The sequence below is a fragment of the Pelecanus crispus genome, chromosome 20 (assembly GCF_030463565.1).
Source record: "Pelecanus crispus isolate bPelCri1 chromosome 20, bPelCri1.pri, whole genome shotgun sequence".
NCBI classification, from domain to species: Eukaryota; Metazoa; Chordata; class Aves; order Pelecaniformes; family Pelecanidae; genus Pelecanus; species Pelecanus crispus.
The window spans coordinates 4844077-4865603 of record NC_134662.1 but is presented as its reverse complement, the minus strand read 5'-3'; the positions used below and the strand labels follow the sequence as shown (position 1 = coordinate 4865603).

General features: G+C 69.3%; 3 protein-coding genes across 3 annotated transcripts; all 3 read left to right on the top strand.

The window, feature by feature from the left end:
* On the top strand, nucleotides 1-1174 carry NDUFA13 (NADH:ubiquinone oxidoreductase subunit A13). Its single transcript, XM_075723768.1, has 5 exons — nucleotides 1-94; nucleotides 232-310; nucleotides 570-641; nucleotides 742-811; nucleotides 1041-1174. The coding sequence occupies exons 1-5, from the start codon at nucleotides 1-3 to the stop codon at nucleotides 1158-1160; spliced, it is 435 nt and encodes a 144-aa protein (XP_075579883.1). The 3' UTR covers nucleotides 1161-1174.
* Nucleotides 1175-4211: 3037 nt separating this feature from the next.
* On the top strand, nucleotides 4212-8808 carry YJEFN3 (YjeF N-terminal domain containing 3). The gene is given in 7 exon segments (XM_075723615.1): nucleotides 4212-4220; nucleotides 4972-5019; nucleotides 5022-5387; nucleotides 7048-7158; nucleotides 7244-7357; nucleotides 7818-7968; nucleotides 8594-8808. Coding segments are annotated over 7 exon segments (1014 nt in total).
* Nucleotides 8809-9993: 1185 nt separating this feature from the next.
* CILP2 (cartilage intermediate layer protein 2) lies at nucleotides 9994-16446 on the top strand. The gene is made up of 9 exons (XM_075723816.1): nucleotides 9994-10054; nucleotides 11519-11617; nucleotides 11785-12057; nucleotides 12343-12525; nucleotides 12928-13086; nucleotides 13192-13452; nucleotides 13590-13698; nucleotides 13795-13952; nucleotides 14054-16446. The coding sequence occupies exons 1-9, from the start codon at nucleotides 9994-9996 to the stop codon at nucleotides 16444-16446; spliced, it is 3696 nt and encodes a 1231-aa protein (XP_075579931.1).
* The last annotated feature ends 5081 nt before the right edge of the window (nucleotides 16447-21527 follow it).

Here is a 21527-nt window from a genome sequence, read left to right as displayed (position 1 = left end):
ATGGCGGCGCCGAAGGTGAAGCAGGACATGCCTCCGCCGGGCGGGTACGGGCCCGTCGACTACAAGCGGCACCTCCCGCGGCGCGGCCTCTCAGGTGGGCGGCGGACGGGGAGCCGGGCCGGGCCGGGCCCGGGAGGCCCCGGGGGGCCTCCCGGGCCCGGCCCGCCCCGGCTCCCCGGTGCTCCGGTCCCTCCGGTGCCGCCCCTCACCGGCTCCCCCCCCGCCCCGCAGGTTACAGCCTCTTCGCGCTCGGCATCGGCAGCCTCCTGCTCGGCTACTACACCCTCATCAAGTGGAACCGGGAGCGCAGGTGCCGCCCCCCAGCCCCGGGGCTCCTCCCGGTTCCGCCCACCTCGTTCTCCCCGCTGCTGTGCTCCGGTTCCCCCAGCCCTGCCCCGGGTTTCTCCCGCCTTTCCCCCCGCTGTTCTCTAACCCCGTGGCTGGGATTTGCCCTCCCCGCGTCCCTTTCCCCACGACCGGCCCTTCCCCAGGACCCCCCCGCAGCCTCCCCCGGTTCCCCGCGGCCTCCCCCGGTTCCCCACTGAGCTCTGACCCCCGTCCCGCCGCAGGCGGCTGCTCATCGAGGACCTGGAGGCACGGATCGCCCTGATGCCGCTGCTGCAGGCCGAGTCGGACCGCAGGTACGGGGGGGGGGGGGGGGGGAGGGCTCGGGGAAGCGGGGGGAGCCCCACGGGGCACCGCATCCCCGGGCTCCAGGCTCAGCCTTCCCCTCTGGCGCAGAACCCTCCGCCTGCTGCGGCAGAACCTGGATGAGGAGGCCAAAATCATGAAGGACGTTCCTGGCTGGAAGGTTTGTGACTCTCTAAGGCCGCAGCTCGCTGCCAGGGTGGGAACCAGCCGCCCCGGTGGGTTTGGGTCCGCGTGGGATCCCTTGGAAAGCTCTGATTTCCTGGGTGCGAAGAAGCCCCCCAGGAAGCAGCGGCGCGGGGGGGCTGCGCTGAGGGGCAAAGCTCATCCCCAGGGCTCTGTCCCGGGGGGACACGTGCCCGTCCCTACCCCAGCGCTCTCTCCCCGCCCAGGTCGGCGAGTCCCTGTTCCACACCGACCGCTGGGTCCCCCCGACGCTGGACGAGCTCTACTACCTGCGCCCCGCCAGCGAGATGGACAACGAGAAGTTCGGGCTGCAGTACTACGTCTGAGGCACGGCCCGGCGCTTCCCCGGCTGCCGGCTTCCGCCAGCACTGCGGCGGCGGCTGCCCGGTGCCGCCTGTTGCGGCGGCCGTTATTAAAACCACACGGATCCGCGGTGTCGGATACGGTGTCGGGTGTATTTCTGTGCAGCTCCCTATCCCTCAGCGGGAAATTGCGCTGTTCCCCCGGCGCTTGCTCTTCTTCCCCAGGCGCTTGCTCTTCTTCCCCGCTCCTCACACGTGTCTGGGGGTCCCGGCTCTTGCTCCCGGAGCGCCGGATTGGGGTGGGAGCATGGGAAGGGCTGCGAGGGGCGGCTGGTGGCTGTGCTCCAGCTGCCAAAAGCACCCGAGAGGGGCCGGGTCCCTGTCCCCCGGCCCTGCCTGTCCCCGCAGCGGGGTCTCATCCCTCGGTGACGCGGGTGGGGGTCGGTGGGGAGCGGCCCTGCGGGCTCCGAGCTCACCCTGCGCTTGCTGATGCCGCAGTTGTGGCTTCCCCCGGGGGGCGGAGGGGGTGAAAAACGCCGATTTTGAGGTTCCCATTGGCTCGGGGGAGGGCAGGGGCTCCCCGGGATGTGGGGGGGTCTCAGCCGCGCTCGCCGCTGCTCCGGTGCCGGGGAGGGGGGCGGGGGCGGGGGGGGCCGGGCGGGGCGGGGGCAGCCGGAGCCACCTCCCCCCGGGCGGCACCGCGAAGCACCGGGGGTTTCCGCGCCGCTGCTGCCGCCGCTCCCACAGGGCTCCGCCGCTGCCCCGGCTCAGCGCTGCCCGGCAATGAGCTCCGCGCCCGGCCCCGGCCGGGAGCCGCTCCGGTTCCTCAGGTGAGCCCGGGACCCCCGGGATCCCCCCCGCCACCGCCCCGCGGGATGGGGGCACCGGGAGCCCCGGGGTGGGGGTGCTGGGAGCCCCGCCATGGAGGTGCTGGGGTCCCGCCGCCCTACACCGGCGCTGCCGGGGTTCGCCGCCAGCACAGCCGGGACCCCCCCAGCCGCTCCCCGTCCCCCCGGCGCACCCCGGGCTGCTGCCCGCAGGGCTGGGTCCGGGTCCCCGCGGGACGTGGGGGGGACCCCGGGAGGGGGCTGGGGGCTCCCGCTGGCGGGATGGGACCCTCCGCTGCCCCGTGCCCCCCCCTCGGGTGGGCTCCTGCCCCCACGGCTGCTCCCGGGCTCCGCCGGGCAGGGACACGGCGCCTCGGCCCCGCGCTGTCCCCACGCGTGTCCCCCGGGACAGTCGGTCCCCCGGGGCAATCCCAGCCCAGCTCCTCGCACCCCCGAGCCGCGGGGGCGGTGGGGGGGGGGGGCTGGTACCCAAATAGCCTCGGTTGCCAGAGCAACTGCATCCCGGGTCGCCATGGCTGCGGCGGGGATGGCTCCGGCAGGCGCGGGCCCGGAGTGGGGAGCGGAGCGGGGGGACCCGGCAGGGCTGGGGCGGGGGGGCCGCAGCCGAGCGGAGCCGGGAGGGACGGGCGGCGGGCACGGAGCCGGGATGTGGAGTTGGGATGTGGAGGGGGGACACGCGGAGCCGGGATGCAGAGTTGGGATGTGGAGCAGGGATACAGAAGGGCACACGTAGAGTTGGGATGCTGAACTGGGATGCGGAGCCGGGATGGAGAGGGGGGGACACGCGGAGCCGGGATGCAGAGTTGGGATGCTGAACTGGGATGCGGAGCCGGGATGCAGAGTTGGGATGTGGAGCAGGGATACAGAAGGGCACACATGGAGTTGGGATGCGGAGCCACGATGCAGAGTTGGGATGCTGAACTGGGATGCAGAGTTGGGATGCTGAACTGGGATGCAGAGCCGGGATGGAGGGGGGGGGACACGCGGAGCTGGGATGCAGATTTGTGATGCTGAACTGGGATGCAGAGCTGGGATGGAGAGGGGGGGACACACGGAGCCGGGATGCAGAACTGGGATGTAGAGTAGGGATGCAGAGGGGGAACACATGGAACTGGGATGTGGAGCAGGGATGCAGAGGGGCACACACAGAGCTGGGATACAGAGTTGGGATGTAGAGGGGGGACACATGGAGCTGGGATGCGGAGCAGGGATGCAGAACTGGGATGTGGAGCAGGGAGGCAGAAGGGGCACACAGGGAGTTGGGATGCAGAGGGGGAGAGACAGGGAGCTGGGATGCGGAGCAGGGATGCAGAGTGGGGACACAGGGAGCTGGGATGTGGAGCAGGGATGCAGAGTGGGGACACAGGGAGCTGGGATGCGGAACTGGGATGCAGATCCTGGGGAGCCCTGCTCCAGGGGCTGGGGTACGGGAGGGGACGCAGGAGGGATGCTCGCGAGCCCCTCATCCCTCAGCTCCTCTTCCTCCCGCGCCCACCAAGGTCTCTGCCCCGTCGGCGCGGCAGCAGCCCCGGCCATCCATTGTCCCCTCCGGGAGGCACCAGGAACTGGGTTGAACTGGGTCGGACTGGGCTTTGCTGGGCCTCCCTGGGCTCCGAGGGTACCTGCCCCTGCGCAGGGGACAGGAGCAGCGTCCCCCCAGCTGCGTCCCCAGGCCCTGTAGCCAAGGCAAATGGCAAAGCCTGGGCCGAGCGGGGCAAACGTGCACCCTGGTGTGTTTGGGGGGGGTGCTGCTCCCTGGGTGGGCAGCGGGCCAGGGCCCAGGGAGCCCCGTGATGTCCCCCCCCCCCTCCCTGGGGACAATGCCAGGACAGCGGAGCCAGCCCGGGCCGGGGCCCAGGTTTCCCTGCCAGCAGCGATTACGGGTAATGTTCCCCCCGGAGCAGACGTGGGGAATTTTGTCAAGAGCCGAAAAGCGCCTTTTGTTGGGTGACCGACAACACAGCTGTGCTGGGGCCCGCTCAGCTCCACCCGCCCGGCACGGGAGGGGGCACCGGGGCTGGATTTGGCCCCTTTCCCCCCCTCTTTGCCCACAGGAGCCTGCAGGGGGGGCTGGGGCCGGGCTGGGGCTCACTAGAGGGCACCAAAGGATTTGGGACTGGGATGGGATGGGTTGGGATGGGATGAGATGAGATGGGATGGGATGAGGTTTCTCTGGGGGTCTGCCAGGGTGGCCAGGGCACTGGGGGTCTGGGGGGTCTTCCAGGACATGCAGGGGGTAAGGGGGGGGTCTATGGGGTCAGCCAGGACAGCCAGAGGACGTGGGATCGATGGGATCTGTCAGCAGGGCCAGGGGATGGGGTCTGTGGGGTCCGCCAGAGTGGCCAGGGATGGCAGCTCTATAGGCTCTATGGGTTTGTCAGGACACGTAGGGCATGGGGTGGGGGGGTCAGCCAGGGTGGCTGGGGAACAGGGGGCTCCCTGGGGGCTGCCAGAATGCCCAGGGGAGGTGGGATCTAAACGGTCTCTGGCGGCTGCCAGGACATCCCGAGGCCAGCGTGGTACAGGCTCTGCCGGGACGTGGGGCTCTGGGGGCTGCCAGGACACCCCGGGGATGTGGCTGGTCCGTGGGGTCAGCGTGGATGGTGTGGGGTCCCCCCGCAGCCAGGGACCCCGCAGGACCCCAGCCCTGCAACCCACCCAGCGCCTTGGGCCGGTAGCACCGCACCATCGCTGCACGCCGTCCTGAGCGAGGTGTGAGGGTGCACCCCCAAAACAGGAGCATGGCCGGGGCCGGGGGACCCCGGCTCCCCCCCAGCCTCTGGGTTTCCACCCCTGGGCTGCCAGGATCCCAACTCCGGCCTCTCCCGGGGGCCAGATTTCACCGTCCCTTCCCTAAGAAGCGCAGCGGCGGCACGCTGGATCCGGCACACGCTGTTCCCATCCGCGGCGCAGGTGAGCCAACAGATGTGAGCAATTATTGTCCAATTTGGAGGCTCCCCGGCCCTGCCAACTTTTGGGCTCGGCAGCAAAGGAACAACCGCAGCATTGTTCGCCTTTATATAACAGCCCGATCCCCACGAGCCCGGGGCCGCTGCCAGGGCTGTGCCTCGCACAAAATACAGCCCCCGCCACCCCCGAATCTGCCGGCCATGCACGTCCCGAGCCCCGAGCCGCTGGCTGTGCCCACCCCGAGCCCTGCGAGCCCCCAGCCCGCTCTCCCGGCACCCCCGAGCATCCCCTGCCCCACGTCCTGGGGATGAGCGGGGTCCCGAGGGGCTCGGTGCCGGGGTGCGGGGCTGTCCCCGTCCTCACTGCCATCTGCTCCCCCCACAGCAAGGCGGAGGCGGAGGCCATCGAGAAGGAGCTGCTGGAGGATTACCGGTTTGGGCGGCAGCAACTGATCGAGATCTGGGGACACGCCTGTGCCGTGGCCGTGACCAAGGTGAGGCGGCCAGCGGGGCCGGGGACACCCCACCGGGGCCGGGGGCTTTGCTGCCGGCTGCTCGCCCACCCTCGGCCCATCCTGTCCCCCTGCGTGGCTTTTCCCACCCCCGGCTGCTGTCACCCTCCTGTCCCAGACCACGGTTTGGGGACAGGGGACAGGCAGGGCTGGCGGCAGAGCCCAGCGGGAAGCGATGCTCTGGCCGTGCCAGGGCTGCAGCCTCTCCCTCCGTGGGTTTTTTTTTTTTTTGCATTCCTCACCCACCCTTCATTATTTCCCCTGGGGTGAAGTGGGCTCAGCCGGGGCTGGGGGTCGCACCCTCCGTGGGAGGGGGCTGCTCAGCCCTTCCCTGGGGTGTCGGCAGGGCCAGGCACCCGCTGCCCTGGCTGGGTGCAGGGAGGGGGGTGCTGGGGGGTCCCCAGTGCTCCCCATGCCCTGGCACTGCTCTCCCGGGACTGGGAGCCCCGAGTGCTCGCGCCGGATGCGAGGAGGAGGAGGAGGAAGAGGCTGCAGCCGGGCTCTGGGCAGCGCGGGCGAGCGGAGGTGCAGCATCAAGGGCAGCTTTGTGCCTCGGAGGCCGGCGAGCTCTGAGCCCGCCTGGCTCACATTTTCCGTTGGAGGTGTCTGGACCATTTTCTGCCTTTTCCTTCTCTAAGGGCAGAGGAGTTGCCTGAGGAGGGGAAATATTTGGGTGTTGGGGCTTCTCTGGAGCCCGGTGCTGCCTCGGGACTGGTCCCAGTCCCATGGCATGGGGCTGCCCACCCTTCCAGGGACCCCCGTATGGCAGCATCCCCAGCTCCGCTACCAGCCCCAGCAGGGCTGAGCATCCTCCTCTTCCTCACGGGGCTGAAGCCAGGAGAGCATCCATGGCCCCCAGCTTGGGCATCCCCCCCACCCAGCTGGGGTCCCCAGCGTCGTCCCTTCCCGGCACGTCCCCAGGAGCCACAGGGCAGCCGGCAGCACGGCCGGCGCTGGGGCAGGGCCAGGGCCAGGCAAGCGCGGCTTTGTCCAGTGCCCCGGCGGCTGCGAGCGGGCCGTGCCGCTCGGGTCTCTGGTGTTTGGATGGGACCAGGAGCCGGGCTCCGTGAGCAGGAAAAAAATCCGTCAACGGATAAACAGAGCCTCCCTTTGCAGGCTGCTGGTATGTGGAGCGTGCGACCGCCTCCCTGCACGCTGGCGAGGAGCCCCGTCCTGCCACGGGCATCGTCCCTGCCAGGGGCATCCTCCCTGTCCCGCCTTGGGCATCGTCCTTGTCCCTGCCCTGGGCATTGTCCCCATCCCACCGTAGGCACCATCGGCATCCCACCGTGGGCATCATCCTCACCCCACTACAGGCCCTGTCCTGCCCTGGGTGCCACCCAGGTCCTGCTGCCATCCCCATCCTACTGTGGGCATTGTCCCCGTCCCATCTCCTGCCCCATCCTGCCGTGGGTGCCGTCCCCATCCTGCCGTGGGTGCTGTCCCCATCCCACCTTGGGCATCATCCCCATCCCACCACGCACCGTGCTGCCCACCCAGCACCCCACCGCGGGTCCGTCTGCCCCTCAAGCCCTGCTTCCCGTGTCCCCTCCCCTGTCCCCAGCACCGGGTGCCATCCCCAGGGCCGAGCCGGGGGGACGGGGCTCGGTGGTGGCACAACGTCCCCTTCTCCTCTCGGCAGGCCTTCCCGCTGCCCTCCCTGCCGCGGAAGCAGCCCACGGTGCTGGTGGTGTGCGGCCCGGCGCAGAACGGGGCCATCGGGCTGGTGTGTGCCCGGCACCTGCGGATCTTTGTAGGTATCTTCCTCCCCTCCTCCTCCTCTTCATCCCCAAGCGGTGCCGTGCTCCAATGCCGCTTCTCCACTCTCCACCGCGCAGGACTACGAGCCCACCATCTTCTACCCCAAACGCTCCCCGGACCCCCTGTACCGGGATTTCACGACGCAGTGTGAGAAGATGGACATCCCCTTCCTCTCCTACCTCCCCACCGAGGTGAGCCCCCCCCGCAGCCGCCGCCGCTGCTGCGCGCACCGGCTGACGTGGTTGAGTTTATTATTCTTTTTTATTCCTTCCCCGCCCGCCCCCGGCTCTGCTGGGAGCCCGGGGATGCCATGAAATCCAGCGGCGGCTGCTGCGGCCCCGCCAGCCACCGGCTCTGTTGTTGTTGGAAGCGCCGGGCTCGGCGGGAGGAATGTGACCCGAAAGCGCTGCCCTGGCCGGGGCTGCGTGTCTCGGCGTGCCGGGCTCTGCCCCGCCACCGCGCCCCTCGTCCCCCGCTCCCCGCCTTGGCTTGGGGCGGGGGGGGCGTTATTTTTTGGCAGCAGCTGCTGGGTGAGGCTGTTTAGGCAGGAAGAGGGGATCCCCGCGTGGGGCTGGGGGCCTGTCCCCATGGGGGGGTGGCCGGGGGACCCCCCCGCCAGCCGCTGCCCACCCTGTGCCCATGCCCCCCCAGGTGCAGCTGATCAACGACGCCTACAACGCCGTGGTGGACGCCGTGCTGGGAGCCGAGGCGGAGGCAGGCGAGGGGAGGGAGCCCTGCGCCGCCATCCTGGCCACCCTGAAGCATGTCCGCATCCCCATCGTCAGCCTGGACGTGCCCTCAGGTCCGGCACCGCGCTCAGCCCCCCCAAGCAGGATAGCATCCCCCCCGGCGGTGCTGCACCCCGCACCCCGGGCTTGTCACGCTGCCCACCGCGGCGTCACCCCGGGCTCAGTGCCAGGGCAGCCGGGGAGCCCCCGCGGTGCCCTCCCAGGGCAGGGACAGCCCTGGGGACCCCCCGCTGTCCCCCCCGCCCCAGCCTGGCAGCATCCTCGCCCGGAGCCGGGGCTGGCAGCTGCTCCCCGCGGATGCGTTCAGGGCATCCACGATAAATAACAAACTCCCCGAACTGAGACATGATGTAATTTGAAAACACCCGGGTGTCTGGTGGCCAGGCCTGGAATTGCCATCACGATTCCCCCCCCCCCGCCGCGTCCACTCCCGCCGCAGGAGCAAACAGGAGCCCTCGGCACGGCCGCTGGTGAATCCCCACCGGGAAAAACCCCGTGCGGTGCCAGGATGCGGCCGGAGCCGTGCGGGGTGGCGATGCCGGCGCTGGGGGGGGCCGCGCACCTCATCCTCCCTACGCCCTCCCCATCTCCACCACCCCAGAGCATCCTTCACCGGCAGCACCGTGTCCCCTGTGGCCAGCCCCTGATCCCCTCCCCGTGTCTTTTTTGCCGTCGCAGGGTGGGACGTGGAGGCCGGGAGCAGCGGCGGGATCAGCCCCGATGTCCTGGTGTCGCTGTCGGCGCCCAAGCAGTGCGCCCGCCGCTTCCTGGGCCGCCAGCACTTCGTGGCCGGTCGATTCCTCCCCTACGACGTGCAGAAGAAGTTTGAGCTCAACCCACCCGAGTACCCCGGCACCGAGTGCGTGGTTGCCCTGCGTGCCCCCCGGGAATAAAGCGCTTGGTGGCTCTTCCCCGGGCTCGGTGTCTGCCTGGGGATGGGCGCGAGGGGATGGTGGCCTCTTGGCAAGCTTTGGGCTGGAGGCTCGTGCCGGGACTCGGTTCCATGCCCCGTCCGCACCGGGGGACTCGGCCCTGTCCATGGCTTGACCCCCCCATGGTGTGTCCCCTGGGACCTGTCGCCAGCCTGCTTTTGGGGACAGACCCGGTGTGACCTCCTCTATCGCCCGTCCCGTGGGGATGTGGGCAGCTGCCAGGGTCCCACGGGTGGCTGCGGGGTCCCCAGTGCTGCCGCATCCCCCCCATAGCCTGAAACCCCCAAACGCGTCGGGGAAGGGTCGCGGGAGCAGCCCCCTCGCTCTGGGGTGTTTAATTAGCAGGGAGGGCAGTGACGAGGCACTGCTGGGGACCGTCCCCAACTGTCCCAGCAGACAGGGGCGTTGGTGACCCCGCAGCAGCCCTGGGAGCTGCCTCCCCCTTGCCCCGGGGAGCTCGGTGCAGCCGGAGTTTCGGGGAATGCAGGGAATGCGCCGGGATTTCCGCCGGCTGGGCTGTGGGAGGGGGCTGCGGTTTGGGGGTGATCCTGGGAAGGTCCCCACCCTGTCACCCCCCACCCCGCCGTCACGCGCCAGCGCCGCTGGGTGCTTTGCATCCTGCAGCCCCCGGGGGCGGGGTGGGGGCCATGGGTGCACCGAGCTCTGCACGGCCTCAGCTCCACCTCGGCGCTGGGACACGGGCGGCCCCGGCGCACCCACGTGGGCCAGGTCACGGCGCGGGCGCCCACCGGCCCCGCCAGCTCGCCGTGCCCCGAGGCGGCGGGTGCCAGGGGAGCGCTGGCACCCCGACCCCAACCGCAGGAGCGCCGAGGTCGGGCTCGCTCGGCTTTTTCCCTTCCCTCCCCTCCGCATTCCCAAGTGCATCCAATTTTAGCAGCTTTGCAAAAACAAACCCTCAAGTTTCCCGGGCTGGAGCGGCGAGCGGCAGCGTGCAGCCGGCTCGCTGGGGAGGGCTCCTTCCCGCTTCCCTCTTGACACCGATCCAGCCCCGGCAAAGCCGCCAGCCCCGAGTGCCAGGAGCCGATTGCTGCTGTCTGCCGGCGCGAGGGGGAAAGGCCTCATATATAGACCCACGGTGCCGCCGCGCTCGCAGTCGCCGGCCGACCTGCCGCCGTGCGGGCAGCCATGGGGGAGCTGGCGCTGGCCCTTCTGGCGCTCGCCGCCCTGCACGGTGCCGGGGCACCAGGTAAGGCCGGGTCCGCCGTCCGACCGTGGCGCGGGGACCCAGCCCTGCTGTGACCAGGGGCATCCCTGCCCTCCCGGGGGCTGGCAGCGGCGATGAGGAGCAGGATGGGGATGGGGTTGAGCGCTCGCCAGATGTGTGCCAGGGCCAGATGTGTGCCAGGGCCAGATGTGCGCCGGGGCCAGATGCGTGCCAGGGGCAGAGGTGCGCCAGGGTCGTGGGCACGGCTGGGGATGGTCCCTCCGGCATCTGCTGGTGGGAGGACGCGTTGGCGAGGCTCAGGGCAGTTTCGCCCTCCCCGGAGCCGTGTCACCGGAGGGATGGGGACGTGCCCCGTGCCGTGTCCCCGCCAGCCCTGCCTGCTCTGGCGCTGGATTGCTGAGCACCTGCGGGAAGCCCAAAACCCATCCACCTGCAGAACAGGGGCTGTGAGGGGTCCCGCTGTCCCCCGGCTCCCTGCCACCTGGGGAGGGGACAGGAGGCGGCAGGGCCGAGTCCCCGCTGCCGTGGGATCGCTGCTGGTGGAGGGACGGTGCCCGCTGCATGCCCAGGGGTGCCCGTGGGCAGTGGTCCAGGCTGCACGGGGGTGTCTTGAGTGTTCGGCCGCATCCTGCCCGGTGCCCGTGGGTGACAGGCACCAGGGACCGGGTTTCTCTCCAGGGACCTGCTCCCCGCATCCATCTCGTCCAGCGTGGCTGAACCCCCCGGCTCAGCACCCACATGAGGGGCAGGCGAGCAGGGCTGCCCTTGGAGACCCCAGCTCCTGGGGGTTTACTCCCGTGGGATGTGGCTGGCCGGGCTCAGTGGGAGCTGGGGGGGACACCCTCCACCCGGGATGCACAGCGAGCCCCCCAGGCCGGCCGCTGCCGTGTCTCCGCTCGCCAGCTGTGGTTTTACAGCCCAATTTCCTGCTGCCTCCTGGTTTGGCTGGTGGGGCTCGGTGTGACGCCAGGTTCGTGCCGTGGCCTCGGCACGGCGGGTGCGTGCGTGGACACCCTGGCTCGGCTCCTCGTCCCACATTACCCCCAGGGCTGAGCTCGCCCGGGGGCAGCCGGGAGCTCGCAGGCAGCATTTCCCAGGCATACAGCCTGTGGACATGGCACGGGCCCTGGCATGGCCGGACTCGGCATGTGGCACCAGCCTCGCCTGCCTCTCGGTCCATCCGTGGCTGACCGGGAGGCTGCAACCCGTCCTCGGCTGCCCTGGATGATGACAGCACCAGCCTGGCCCCATGGAGCCGGTAAATCCTGCCCTGAGCCCCTTGCCTGGCCGATGGTGCGGGGCTGGGGGGCTCAGGGTGGGAGGGGGTCCCCATTCCATCCGGGATGTTGTCTGTCCCAGCGCTGGCTGAGCTTTGCTGCGTGATGTTGGTGCCCGCAGCTCGGCGAGGGACCAGCTGGGCACCTTTGGGTGCCCTGGGGAGAGGGTGCCCCGGCACCGGGTGCTCTCACCCCATGCTTCCCACAGAGCCCTTGGACAATGACTCGGAGCCGGGGAAGAGCGGCGTGGAGGGGAAGCCCTGGAAAGCAGCCCCCAGCCTGGCAGACCTCGACCTGGACACAGCAGGTACGGCTGTCCCGGAGCCCCCGCCAGACACCGTCCCACGGGGGACCCGCTGCCGGGCCACCCCAAAGGGGCTGCACGGGGCAATGCCAGCCCGGGAGGTGCCATCTCCCCCCCCTCGGCGGTGTCCCCATGGGACCCTCGCAGCAGGGACGTGGTGTCCATCCCAGGCAGAGGAGCCGAGTGGACGTCCTGGTTCAACATCGACCACCCCGGGGGGGACGGGGACTACGAGAGCCTGGAGGCCATTCGCTTCTACTACCGCGGGCGCGTCTGCGAGCGGCCGGTGGCCATCCAGGCCCGCACCACCGAGTGGGAGCTGCCCGAGGACGTGGGCGAGGTGGTGCACGCCAGCCCCAAGAAGGGTTTTCGCTGCATCAACAAGGAGCAGCCGCAGGGCAAGACCTGCTCCAACTACCACATCCGCTTCCTCTGCCCGCTGGGTGAGCGCTTGTCCCCGCCGCGTCCCACCCCCCCGGGGCCCGCTGGCAATTTGGGGGGGGGTCTGTACCCATTGCTGCACTCACCCCTTGCTCGGCACCCCCAACCCTGCTGCTGCACCCCGCTGGGTGCTGCCGGAGCTGCGGCTGCACCAGAGCCCCCCCCGCCCCCAGCAATCAGCCCCTGCGTGCAGGGCACCGGGGGCACCATCCCGGGGGCACCATGCCCCCCGTGGAGCTGGGTGCGGGTGGTGGGTCCCCAGTTAACACCTCTCCCCCCGCCCCCAGAGCACATCTACTGGTCGCACTGGTCCTCCTGGAGCCCCTGCTCGCGCAGCGCCTGCGGCAGCAGCGGCACCCAGACCCGCACCCGCCGCTGCGTCAATGCCCGGCTGGTGGCCGCGCTCAAGGAGCTCAAGTGCAAGGGCAAAGCCGTGGAGCGACGGCCGTGCAGCGCCGGGCGCTGCCCAGGTAGGGACACCGGCACCTCCGCCAGCACCCACCTGCCCCCCGGCCACCGCTTGCCGCCCGGTGCCAGCCACCCCCGGCTCCTTTCCGGATCCCTGCTGGCACGAGGGGTCCCGTGGGGCTCTTGGAATGTGGATGATGTCCCCACGCCGACACAGCAGCTCCCCGGGCAAAGCCACCGCCGTGTGCACATCGTCAGCTTAATTGCAATAACAGAGGCTGTGCTGGTAAAAATAGCTTGGCCGGGGCGCGTGGGGGTGAGCCGGGGCTGGCTGGGCACGGGCGGCCGGATGGAGCCTCCACGGTTGGGGACCCCCCTTGTGTCCCTGTGGTGCAGGGCAACCCCGGGCTGGAGGCTGGGGGGGGAGCGTGGTGCCCGATGCCCGCCCGGCATCTCTCCCGCAGAGTCGGCGTGGATGGAGTGGGGCACCTGGGGCCCCTGTTCCCGCAGCTGCGGCAGCGCCGGGACACGCGTCCGACGCCGGAGCTGCAAGAAAGTCAAGAAGGTGCCGTGCGCCGGCCGCCCCGCTGAGGTGCAGAAATGCCCCCCCTCGCCCTGCCCAGGTACCTGCCCCCGGGGACGTGGGGACCCCCTCCCCGGTGCCCCCCACCCACGTGGCCCCGCCGGTGGCCGTGGCCGTGGGGTCTGAGCGCCGTGCCACCCCGCAGCCTGCCCCGAGCACACGCTGCAGGGCACCGTCGTCTCCGCCACCGGCACGGCGCTGCCGGACGCCCGCATCTACCTGGAGGGCCACCCGCCGGTGCTGCTGGCCCGCAGCGATGCCCGTGGGCGCTTCGCCGCGGCGGGGCTGTGCGAGGGCACCGCCGCCAACGTCAGCGCCCACCGCGAGGGCTTCGCCGCAGGACTGGCACCCATCGTCTCCAACGGCTCCGGCGTGGCGGTGGCACACGTGATGCTGCAGAGGCTGGGTGAGCGTCGTGGCGCAGGGCGAGGGGCCGAGCCGTGCACCCCTCGAGGGACCTCCCCGAAGGATGCACAGCGCGGGGAGCGAGCCGGGGGTGCAGCCGCGGCTCGTTGCACCTTCTGCTGCCTTCCTCCCCTGCAGAGAAGCCCTACATGGTGCTGCACCCCAAGGCGAAGGTGCGGGTGGCCGGGCAGGAGGTGACCTTCTGCTGCAAAGCCTCGGGCACCCCTGTGCCCAAGAAGTACTACTGGTGAGCGGGGTCCGGGCGACGGAAAGCTGGGGCTGGGGACGGCGGGGAAAGGCAGCCCTGGCCGCGTCCCCGCTGAGCCCATCCCCGTCCGGGCAGGTACCACAATGGGACGCTGCTGGAGAGGAAGATGTACCGGTACGGCAGCCGCCTGGTGCTGCGGGGGCTGGCGCCGGAGCACGCTGGCACCTACCACTGCAAAGCCAGCACCGAGGCGGGCGCCATCAAATCGGCGCCGGCACAGCTCACCGTGCTGGGTGAGAACGGGATGGGCTTCGTTAGCGGCAGCATCGTCCCGCGACGGGGTGTGTGGTGGGGAGGGTCGCCCTAACCCCCCTGTGCCCCCCGTTCCCCCCAGCCCAGGGCCAGCAGAGCTGCAAGCCGGAGCCTGAGCCGAGCCTCGTGGAGCTGCCCAGCGAGTGCCCGCAGGATGCCGCCGGCTCCCGCTACTACAACGTGGGTCGCTGCCCGCCCGCCCCGTGTGCCGGCAGCCTGGCCGACCAGTCGGGCTGCGGGGCGGACGCGAGGCGCTGCTGCGGGGTGCGGAGGATGGAGCTGCGGGAGATCCCCTGCGCCGGCTCCCTGCTGCCCATCAAGGTGGTGGCCGAGTGCGGTTGCGGACCCTGCGCCCAGCCCCGCGTCCTGGTGCAGGGACGGGTGACGGCGGCCGACACCGGCGAGCCCCTGCGCTTCGGGCAGATCTTCTTGGGTGGGAAGAAGGTCGGCTTCACCGGCTACAAGGGCTCCTTCACCATCGAGGTGCCGCCGGACACGCAGCGCTTGGTGGCTCGCTTCGTGGACCGGCAGCAGAGGTTCGTGGATGCCGTCAAGGTCCTGCCCTTCAACCGCCGCGGCGGTGCCGTCTACCAGGAGGTCAAGATGCTGCGGAAGAAGGAGCCGGTGGACCTGGACGGCAGCCGGAGCAATGCCATCCCACTGGGGGAGGCGAGCGGCCGGGACCCCGTTGGGGAGCTCGTCCTTCCCGCCGGAGCCTTCCTCCGTCCCTCCGGGGAGGTCTTCAGGGGCACGGTCAAAGCCAGTGTCACCTTCCTAGACCCCAGAGACATCGCAACGGCTGGTGCTGCCTCCAGCGACCTCAGCTTTGCCAACACCGACGGGGAGATCGTCCCCCTGCGGACCTACGGCATGTTCGCCGTGGATTTTCGGGAAGGGGAGAGCGGCGCGGCGCTGCAAACGGGGCCGGTGGAGGTGCGGATGGATGCGGGGCAGGTCCAGATGCCGGAGCACCTGCAGAAGATGAAGTTGTGGTCCTTGAACCCTGAGACTGGCTTGTGGGAGGAGGAGGGGGACCTCCGCCCGGCTGGGGGGAGCCGGGGGAAGAGGGAGGAGAGGACCTTCCTGGTGGGGAACCTGGAGATCCGGGAGCGGCGTCTTTTCAACCTGGACGTGCCGGAGGACCGCCGCTGCTTTGTCAAGGTCAGGGCTTACAGCAATGAGAAGTTCAACCCCTATGAGCAATTGGAAGGGGTGGTCATCAGCCTCATCAACCTGGAGCCCCAGCCCGGCTATCCCGCCAACCCCCGGGCATGGGGTCGCTTCGACAGCGTGGTGACGGGTCCCAACGGCGCCTGCCTGCCCACTTTCTGTGACGGCCAGCGCCCCGACGCCTACTCGGCATACGTCACTGCCACGCTGGGTGGGGAGGAGCTGGAAGCCGTGGCCTCCAGCCCCAAGCTCAACCCCAACGCCGTTGGCGTGTCCCAGCCCTACCTGGGCAAGCTGGGCTACCGCCGGTCGGACCACGATGACCCCAACTTGAAGAAGACGGCTTTCCAAATCAACGTGGCCAAGCCCGACCCCAACAACGTTGACGAGACCAACGGTCCCATCTATCCTTACCGCAGCCTTGAGGAGTGCGAGAAGGCGCCGGTCAGCGCCAACCACCTCCGCTTCTACCGCGTGGAAGTGGACAAGTATGAGTACAACGTGGTGCCCTTCAAGGAGAGCGACCTGACCTCTTGGACCGGCGACTACCTCTCATGGTGGCCCAACCCTCAGGAGTTCAGGGCTTGTTTCATCAAGGTGCGGATCGAGGGGCCGCAGGAGTACATGGTGAGGTCCCGCAACGTGGGGGGCAGCCACCCCCGCACCCGGGGGCAGCTCTATGGGCTGCGTGACACCCGTAGCGTGCGGGACATGCTGCTGGAGAACACCTCGGGTGCCTGCGTGGAGTTCAAGTGCAGCGGGATGCTCTTTGACCAGAGCCTGGTGGACCGCACCTTGGTCTCCATCATCCCCCAAGGCAGCTGCCACCGCACGGCCATCAACAGCCTCCTCCGGGAGTACCTGAGCCGTCACCCACCCGTGGCGGAGAACAACCACACGGCCGCCTTCACCATGCTGGCACCTGTCGACCCGTTGGGTCACAACTACGGCATCTACACGGTGACGGACCAGAACCCACGGTTGGCCAAGGAGATCGCCATCGGCCGCTGCTTCGACGGCACCTCCGACGGCTTCTCACGGGAGATGAAGGCGGACACTGGCACGGCCGTCACCTTCACCTGCCAGGAGCGGCCGGTGGGGCGGGAGAGCTTCTTCCAGCGCCTGCTGACGGCCCCGGCCGAGGCACTGGCCGAGATCCGGCGGGAGATGGGGACCAGCGAGATGCGCCGGGCTCCTCCCGAGGTGATGGACTTCGCCTCCGGTGCCCGAGCCCCGGGCCCCACAGCCACTCGCCGGACCCCCAGCAGCCGGCGGAGGATGGGCCGGACCCGGGGACAGCCGTAAGCGCCGCGGCCCCCCCGCCGTGCCCCCTCCCCTGCCCAGCTCTGCCCTCCCTTTCCCTGTCGCTTTTACCCGCGCTCATTTATAACGACCGAGGGGGGGGGACACACGCACGGGCCACGTGGAGTGGGACCCTCCCGCCGTGCCCCCGGGGGACAGCAGGGCAGGGGGTCACGGGGATGTGGGGAGGGGGGTGACAGCGGGCAGCCCCCACCAGCCTCGCCAGCCCCTCCCCGGTGCTGCCCCTGCCCTCGCCCCCAGCCCCGCGCGGGGAAGGTCTTGGTGCTCAGCCCCGGGGACCGCGGTGCCGGTGGTGCCGGCAAGCGGGGCCATGGCCCCACGGGGGTTATTTAAATAAAAAAGAATAAAAGAGGGGGTGGAAGCAAATAGGGGAAGAGGCTGGGATGGGAAGGGGTCCCCTGCCCGGCGCTTTGCCCCATGCCCAGCGGCGGGGCTCCCATGCGCCCGTGCCGCAGCCGGAGGGTGCCGGGAGGCGGGAGCACCCGCTGCATCCCTGCCCTGCACGCCACAAGGAAATGTGGGGTTTCTTTGGGGGAAACCCCCCGAGGATGTGGATAAGAAGCCCTCCCCGCGCTCTCTGCCCTGGCACGGCACGGTGCCAGCTCTCCGGCCGCGGCACTGGGGCTCAGCGGCGTGCGGCGTGCCTGGGCTGCCCGGCTCAGTCTCCGCGACCTTCAACCGAGCTCCGCGCAGAGCCCGGCCGGGCCTGATCCTGCACCCATCCTGCTGCCACTGACCCAGCTATTTTGCCCTCGGGGAACATTTTGTCCCAACTACCTTTTCCCCAGACGAAAAAAAGAAAAAGGCATTTCTTAAACCCCCCTCCCCAGCACGGGGACACCCCCTCCCCAAACTCCCGGGGTGCTCCGGGGCAGCGAACGAGAGGCAATGGCAGGATGCGGCCCCACGGCAGCGGTGCCGGCACGCACCGAGGGTGCGTGCGGATTTGTACATTATTTATTATGAAATATACGGTTGTGTGTACACCCGCCTGGCTGCTGGGCTTCTCTGGGGGTGCCCAGACCCGAGCTGGGGGGGTGATGCACGGATGTGTGTGTGTCCCCCCCCAACTCCATCGCCTCCCGCCCTGCACGGTAGCACCGTCCCGGCGGCTGCTGTTTGCCTTGGGCCCGGTTCAGGCAGCTGGCGGCGGCGCGGGGGGAACCACGCCAGCTCCCCGCGGCTGGGGGACGTGGCAGCCGGGGCCCATCCAGCCCCATGACCCCCCCCCCCCGTAGCACAGGGATGCACCCAGCACAGGAGCTGGGCACCCACTGGGTGACCCCAGCCAGGGCAAAGGGCAGCGGGTCCATCTGTCCGTCTGATGTCTGTCTTTCCCGCCTGGCTCGCGCTACCGGGTGGGTTTTGCAGGCGTCGTCCCCCCCGCCGCGCCCCCTCCCACCCGCGGCTCCCGTGGATGCTGTAATGGAACAGGCTGGGTTTACGGGGCCAAACCCCCCCTGCTCCCGGGACAACGTTTCCCTTTTACAACATGGTTTGGCATCGACGCGGCATTTTTTCACCCTTATACTGGATGCGGCCGCTCGCGAGATCAAAGGGGACACGGGGCACCCGGGGGGACGGGGACGGGGGTGCGTTCGCCAAACCGGTGGCCAAATCCCAACCCCTCTCCCCGTCCCACCTGGATGGGATCCCACCGCAGCCGGACGTCGGCACATCAGGTGGGCAACGCCGCGGCACAGCACGGGAGGAGGCACCTGAAATGCCGGGAGCCCATCGTGGGGGTCTCACCCCCCGCCACAACCTGGGCGCTGCCTGTCCCTGGGCGCTGCCTGTTCCTGGGTGCTGCCTGTTCCTGGGTGCCGCCTGTTCCTGGGTGCTGCCTGTCCCTGGGGGCTGCCTGTCCCTGGGGGCTGCCTGTCCCTGGGTGCCGCCTGTTCCTGGGTGCTGCCTGTCCCTGGGGGCTGCCTGTCCCTGGGTGCTGCCTGTCCCTGGGTGCCGCCTGTCCCTGGGTGCTGCCTGTCCCTGGGTGCCGCCTGTTCCTGGGTGCCGCCTGTTCCTGGGTGCTGCCTGTCCCTGGGTGCTGCCTGTCCCTGGGCACTGCCTGTCCCTGGGTGCCGCCTGTCCCTGGGTGCCGCCTGTTCCTGGGGGCTGCCTGTCCCTGGGGGCTGCCTGTCCCTGGGCGCTGCCTGTTCCTGGGCACTGCCTGTCCCTGGGTGCTGCCTGTCCCTGGGTGCTGAGAGCTGCCCCACCGGGAGCCACGTCCCCCGCCATGGGGGGAGGCCGGCGGATGCTCCCCTGCGGGCACCGCTGGCGGCAGCGCCGGGGGCAGTGCCAGCAGGCAGGATTGTTTTCCACCATCTGGTTGGCTTGGTTGGAGGCAGCTGCGCAGGCAGGGCAGATGGAAGCAGCTCCTGCAGCTCTGCTGCTATTTATGGCGTCAGGAAGAAAAATGGGGTGAAAAAAGACAAAAAGCAGCCATTCGGACACCCCCCGTTTGCAGCCCCTTATGCTCACGGCTGCGCCCTGCTCTATCTCACCGGATCCCATCCCAGTGCTGGCCGGGACCTCCAGCATCGTGCCACGTGGTGCTCCGGGCACGGGGGGCTGGGGGAGATGGGTGCAGGGGAGAGCCAAGGGGGTGGCCAGGGGCTCCCTCTGATCCCAGGGACACAGAGAAGGAGCCAGGGACACACATGCAGGGATGTGCCGGGGTTGTGGGAGGTCCGTGCTGGGTGTCCAGCCCAGCCCTGCATTCCCGAGGGCTGGAAACCTGCCCGGGGTCAGGGGCTGGGCTGGGGGCTGCAGCCAAATCCTCCTGCTGCTCCCCCCCGGGTGTGGGACCCTCCATGCAGGAGCTGAACCCACAGACCCTGTCCCGAGGGTCCTGCACCCTCCAGCCCCGGGGACAAGGAGCTCCTTGGTCCCCACCCCAGCCCCAAATGCCCCCTGCGCTGGCTGGGACTGGCCAGGCCAGCACCCCCCCGTGTGCTGTGGAGCATCATCGGGTACCAAAATACCCGGCCCCTCCCAGCTTCCAGGCAATGCTGAGCCTCACAGTCCAGCCCGGGCTGATTACACGGCTGAGTGTCCAAGGCTGCCAGCTGGGATGCTTTTGTCTCTAATTCTTGTAATCGTTAGCAGAAACCACCGGCACGTGGCTCCGCACGACCCACGGTGGCTCCGGAGTTGGATACCCAGGGGGCTGGCCGGGGGGGGGGGGGCCCTGCAGGGACCCCACACCAGACCCGCAGGCTGCAGAATGGAGAACCTAGAGGGGTTTTCTGGAGCTCAATGTCTTTGGGGTCAAAAACTGCCCTTTTTTGGCTTTCTCGGCCCCTTTGGCATGAGCGATGCTCCTGGCTCAGCTCCGCGATGGGCAAGCGGGAGGCTGGGGTTGGAGCAAGGACCCCCTCGGTCCCCCCATGGCTTTGGGCAAACGATGGGGCGTGGTGGGTCCCGGCCATGGGTTTCAGGGTGGGTGAGGTGTGGGTGCAACGCTACCCCACTCCCCACTTGCACCCAGCGCTGGTGGGTCCATCCCGCTCCGACGGTGCCCGGGAGGCAGAGACAGGGATGGCAACATCCCGGGATGGCTCGGGGCGGTGGGATGCGGGCGAGGGGGCAAGGCGAGAGCCCGTCTCCGTGCGGGATGCACAGCCCCGTGGTGATGAGAAAGGCAGGTGGAGGCGGCCGGCGGGGCCGGGCTCAGCTGCTTCTTGTTACCCCTGGCCCCTGGCCAAAAGGGAATAGCAAAGTGGGGAAGGGAAAAAGGAGCCTGGGAGCTGCAGCTCCCGTCCCGCCCCGCCAGCAATTAGGGATGGCCAGAGCCCAACGTAAATGAGCAGGCCGGTGTGCCGGCGCATCGGCACGTCCTTCGGTGCTGCTGGGGCCCCCGTGGCGGGGATGAGGCTGCTGTTTGCTTAACCACCCCCCCCCGACAGCATCCTGCATTGGGGTGCGTCCCCCCCAAAATCCCCACTGGCCCTGTGGTGAAGTGGGAGTCAGGGCACGGGCAGCGGGAAGGGGGTGCCGCCACGCTGCGCCCCACGAGTACGTCCCGGTGCTGGCCGGGAACAAAAGCTGCTCTGAGCAGCAGCCGGGAGCTGGAAAGGGCCTTGGGAAGCTGCTCATGTTCTTTTTTTTTTTTTTTTTTTTTAATAATGGAAAATATAATGACAGTGCCTAAATTAAAATAATAAAAGAAACCAGCCGAAAAGCCAATCCAAAATAGGAGAGAAACCCACGTTTCAGGCTGAAAGGGAACAGGCGCAGGCAAGGGATGAAAGGGAAAAGCAGAGGCTCTGTGCCTGCCCGGGACCCTCCTCTCAGCCCCCCGAGGGGCTGGGGGGGGGCCATGCTGCACAGCCACCTCCCCGGGGCCAAGCTGTGGGGTGAGGGCTGAGCAGGGCATGAAGCATGGCCACCGCAGCAGGACCTGCCCCTGCATGCTGGCCCCAGCCCCTGGCAGCCCAAAAATATTCCCCCGTGTGCCCCCTCCCCGCCGGCTTCGCTCCTTTGCACCACGCCCAGCCCTGCTGCTTCGGGGGCCGCATCCTGCCCAGGGCTCCAGCCCCGGGGGGGTGAGGAGGCGTCTCCTCCACCCCCTGCCCTGAGCTCGAGCATCCCTGAGGACCCCAAACTGGAACATCCCTGAGGACCCCAAACTCAAGCATCCCCTGAGACCCCCAAACCAGAGCATCCCTGGGGACCCCAAACCCAAGTGTCCCCAGAGACCCCAAACCCAAGCATCCCCAGAGACCCCAAACCCAAGCATCCCCCACAGATCCCAAACCCAAGCATCCCCAGAGACCCCAAACCCAAGCATCCCCCACAGATCCCAAACCCAAGCATCCCCAGAGACCCCAAACCCAAGCATCCCCCACGGATCCCAAACCCAAGCATCCCCAGAGACCCCAACCCCAAGCATCCCCCATGGACCCCAAACCCAAGCATCCCCAGAGACCCCAACCCCAAGCATCCCCCATGGACCCCAAACCCAAGCATCCCCAGAGACCCCAACCCCAAGCATCCCCCATGGACCCCAAACCCAAGCATCCCCAGAGACCCCAACCCCAAGCATCCCCCATGGACCCCAAACC

What these genes read in the sequence shown, in the direction of transcription:
- CILP2 (XM_075723816.1), top strand. Translation starts at nt 9,994, where the DNA reads ATGGGGGAGCTGGCGCTGGCCCTTCTGGCGCTCGCCGCCCTGCACGGT. An exon ending in CCGCTTCCTCTGCCCGCTGG is followed by an intron (nt 12,058 to 12,342) that starts GTGAGCGCTTGT and finishes CCCCGCCCCCAG; the next exon opens with AGCACATCTACTGGTCGCAC. An exon ending in GGCACAGCTCACCGTGCTGG is followed by an intron (nt 13,953 to 14,053) that starts GTGAGAACGGGA and finishes CGTTCCCCCCAG; the next exon opens with CCCAGGGCCAGCAGAGCTGC.
- NDUFA13 (XM_075723768.1), top strand. Translation starts at nt 1, where the DNA reads ATGGCGGCGCCGAAGGTGAAGCAGGACATGCCTCCGCCGGGCGGGTAC. An exon ending in CCCGCGGCGCGGCCTCTCAG is followed by an intron (nt 95 to 231) that starts GTGGGCGGCGGA and finishes CCCGCCCCGCAG; the next exon opens with GTTACAGCCTCTTCGCGCTC. An exon ending in CAGGCCGAGTCGGACCGCAG is followed by an intron (nt 642 to 741) that starts GTACGGGGGGGG and finishes CCTCTGGCGCAG; the next exon opens with AACCCTCCGCCTGCTGCGGC.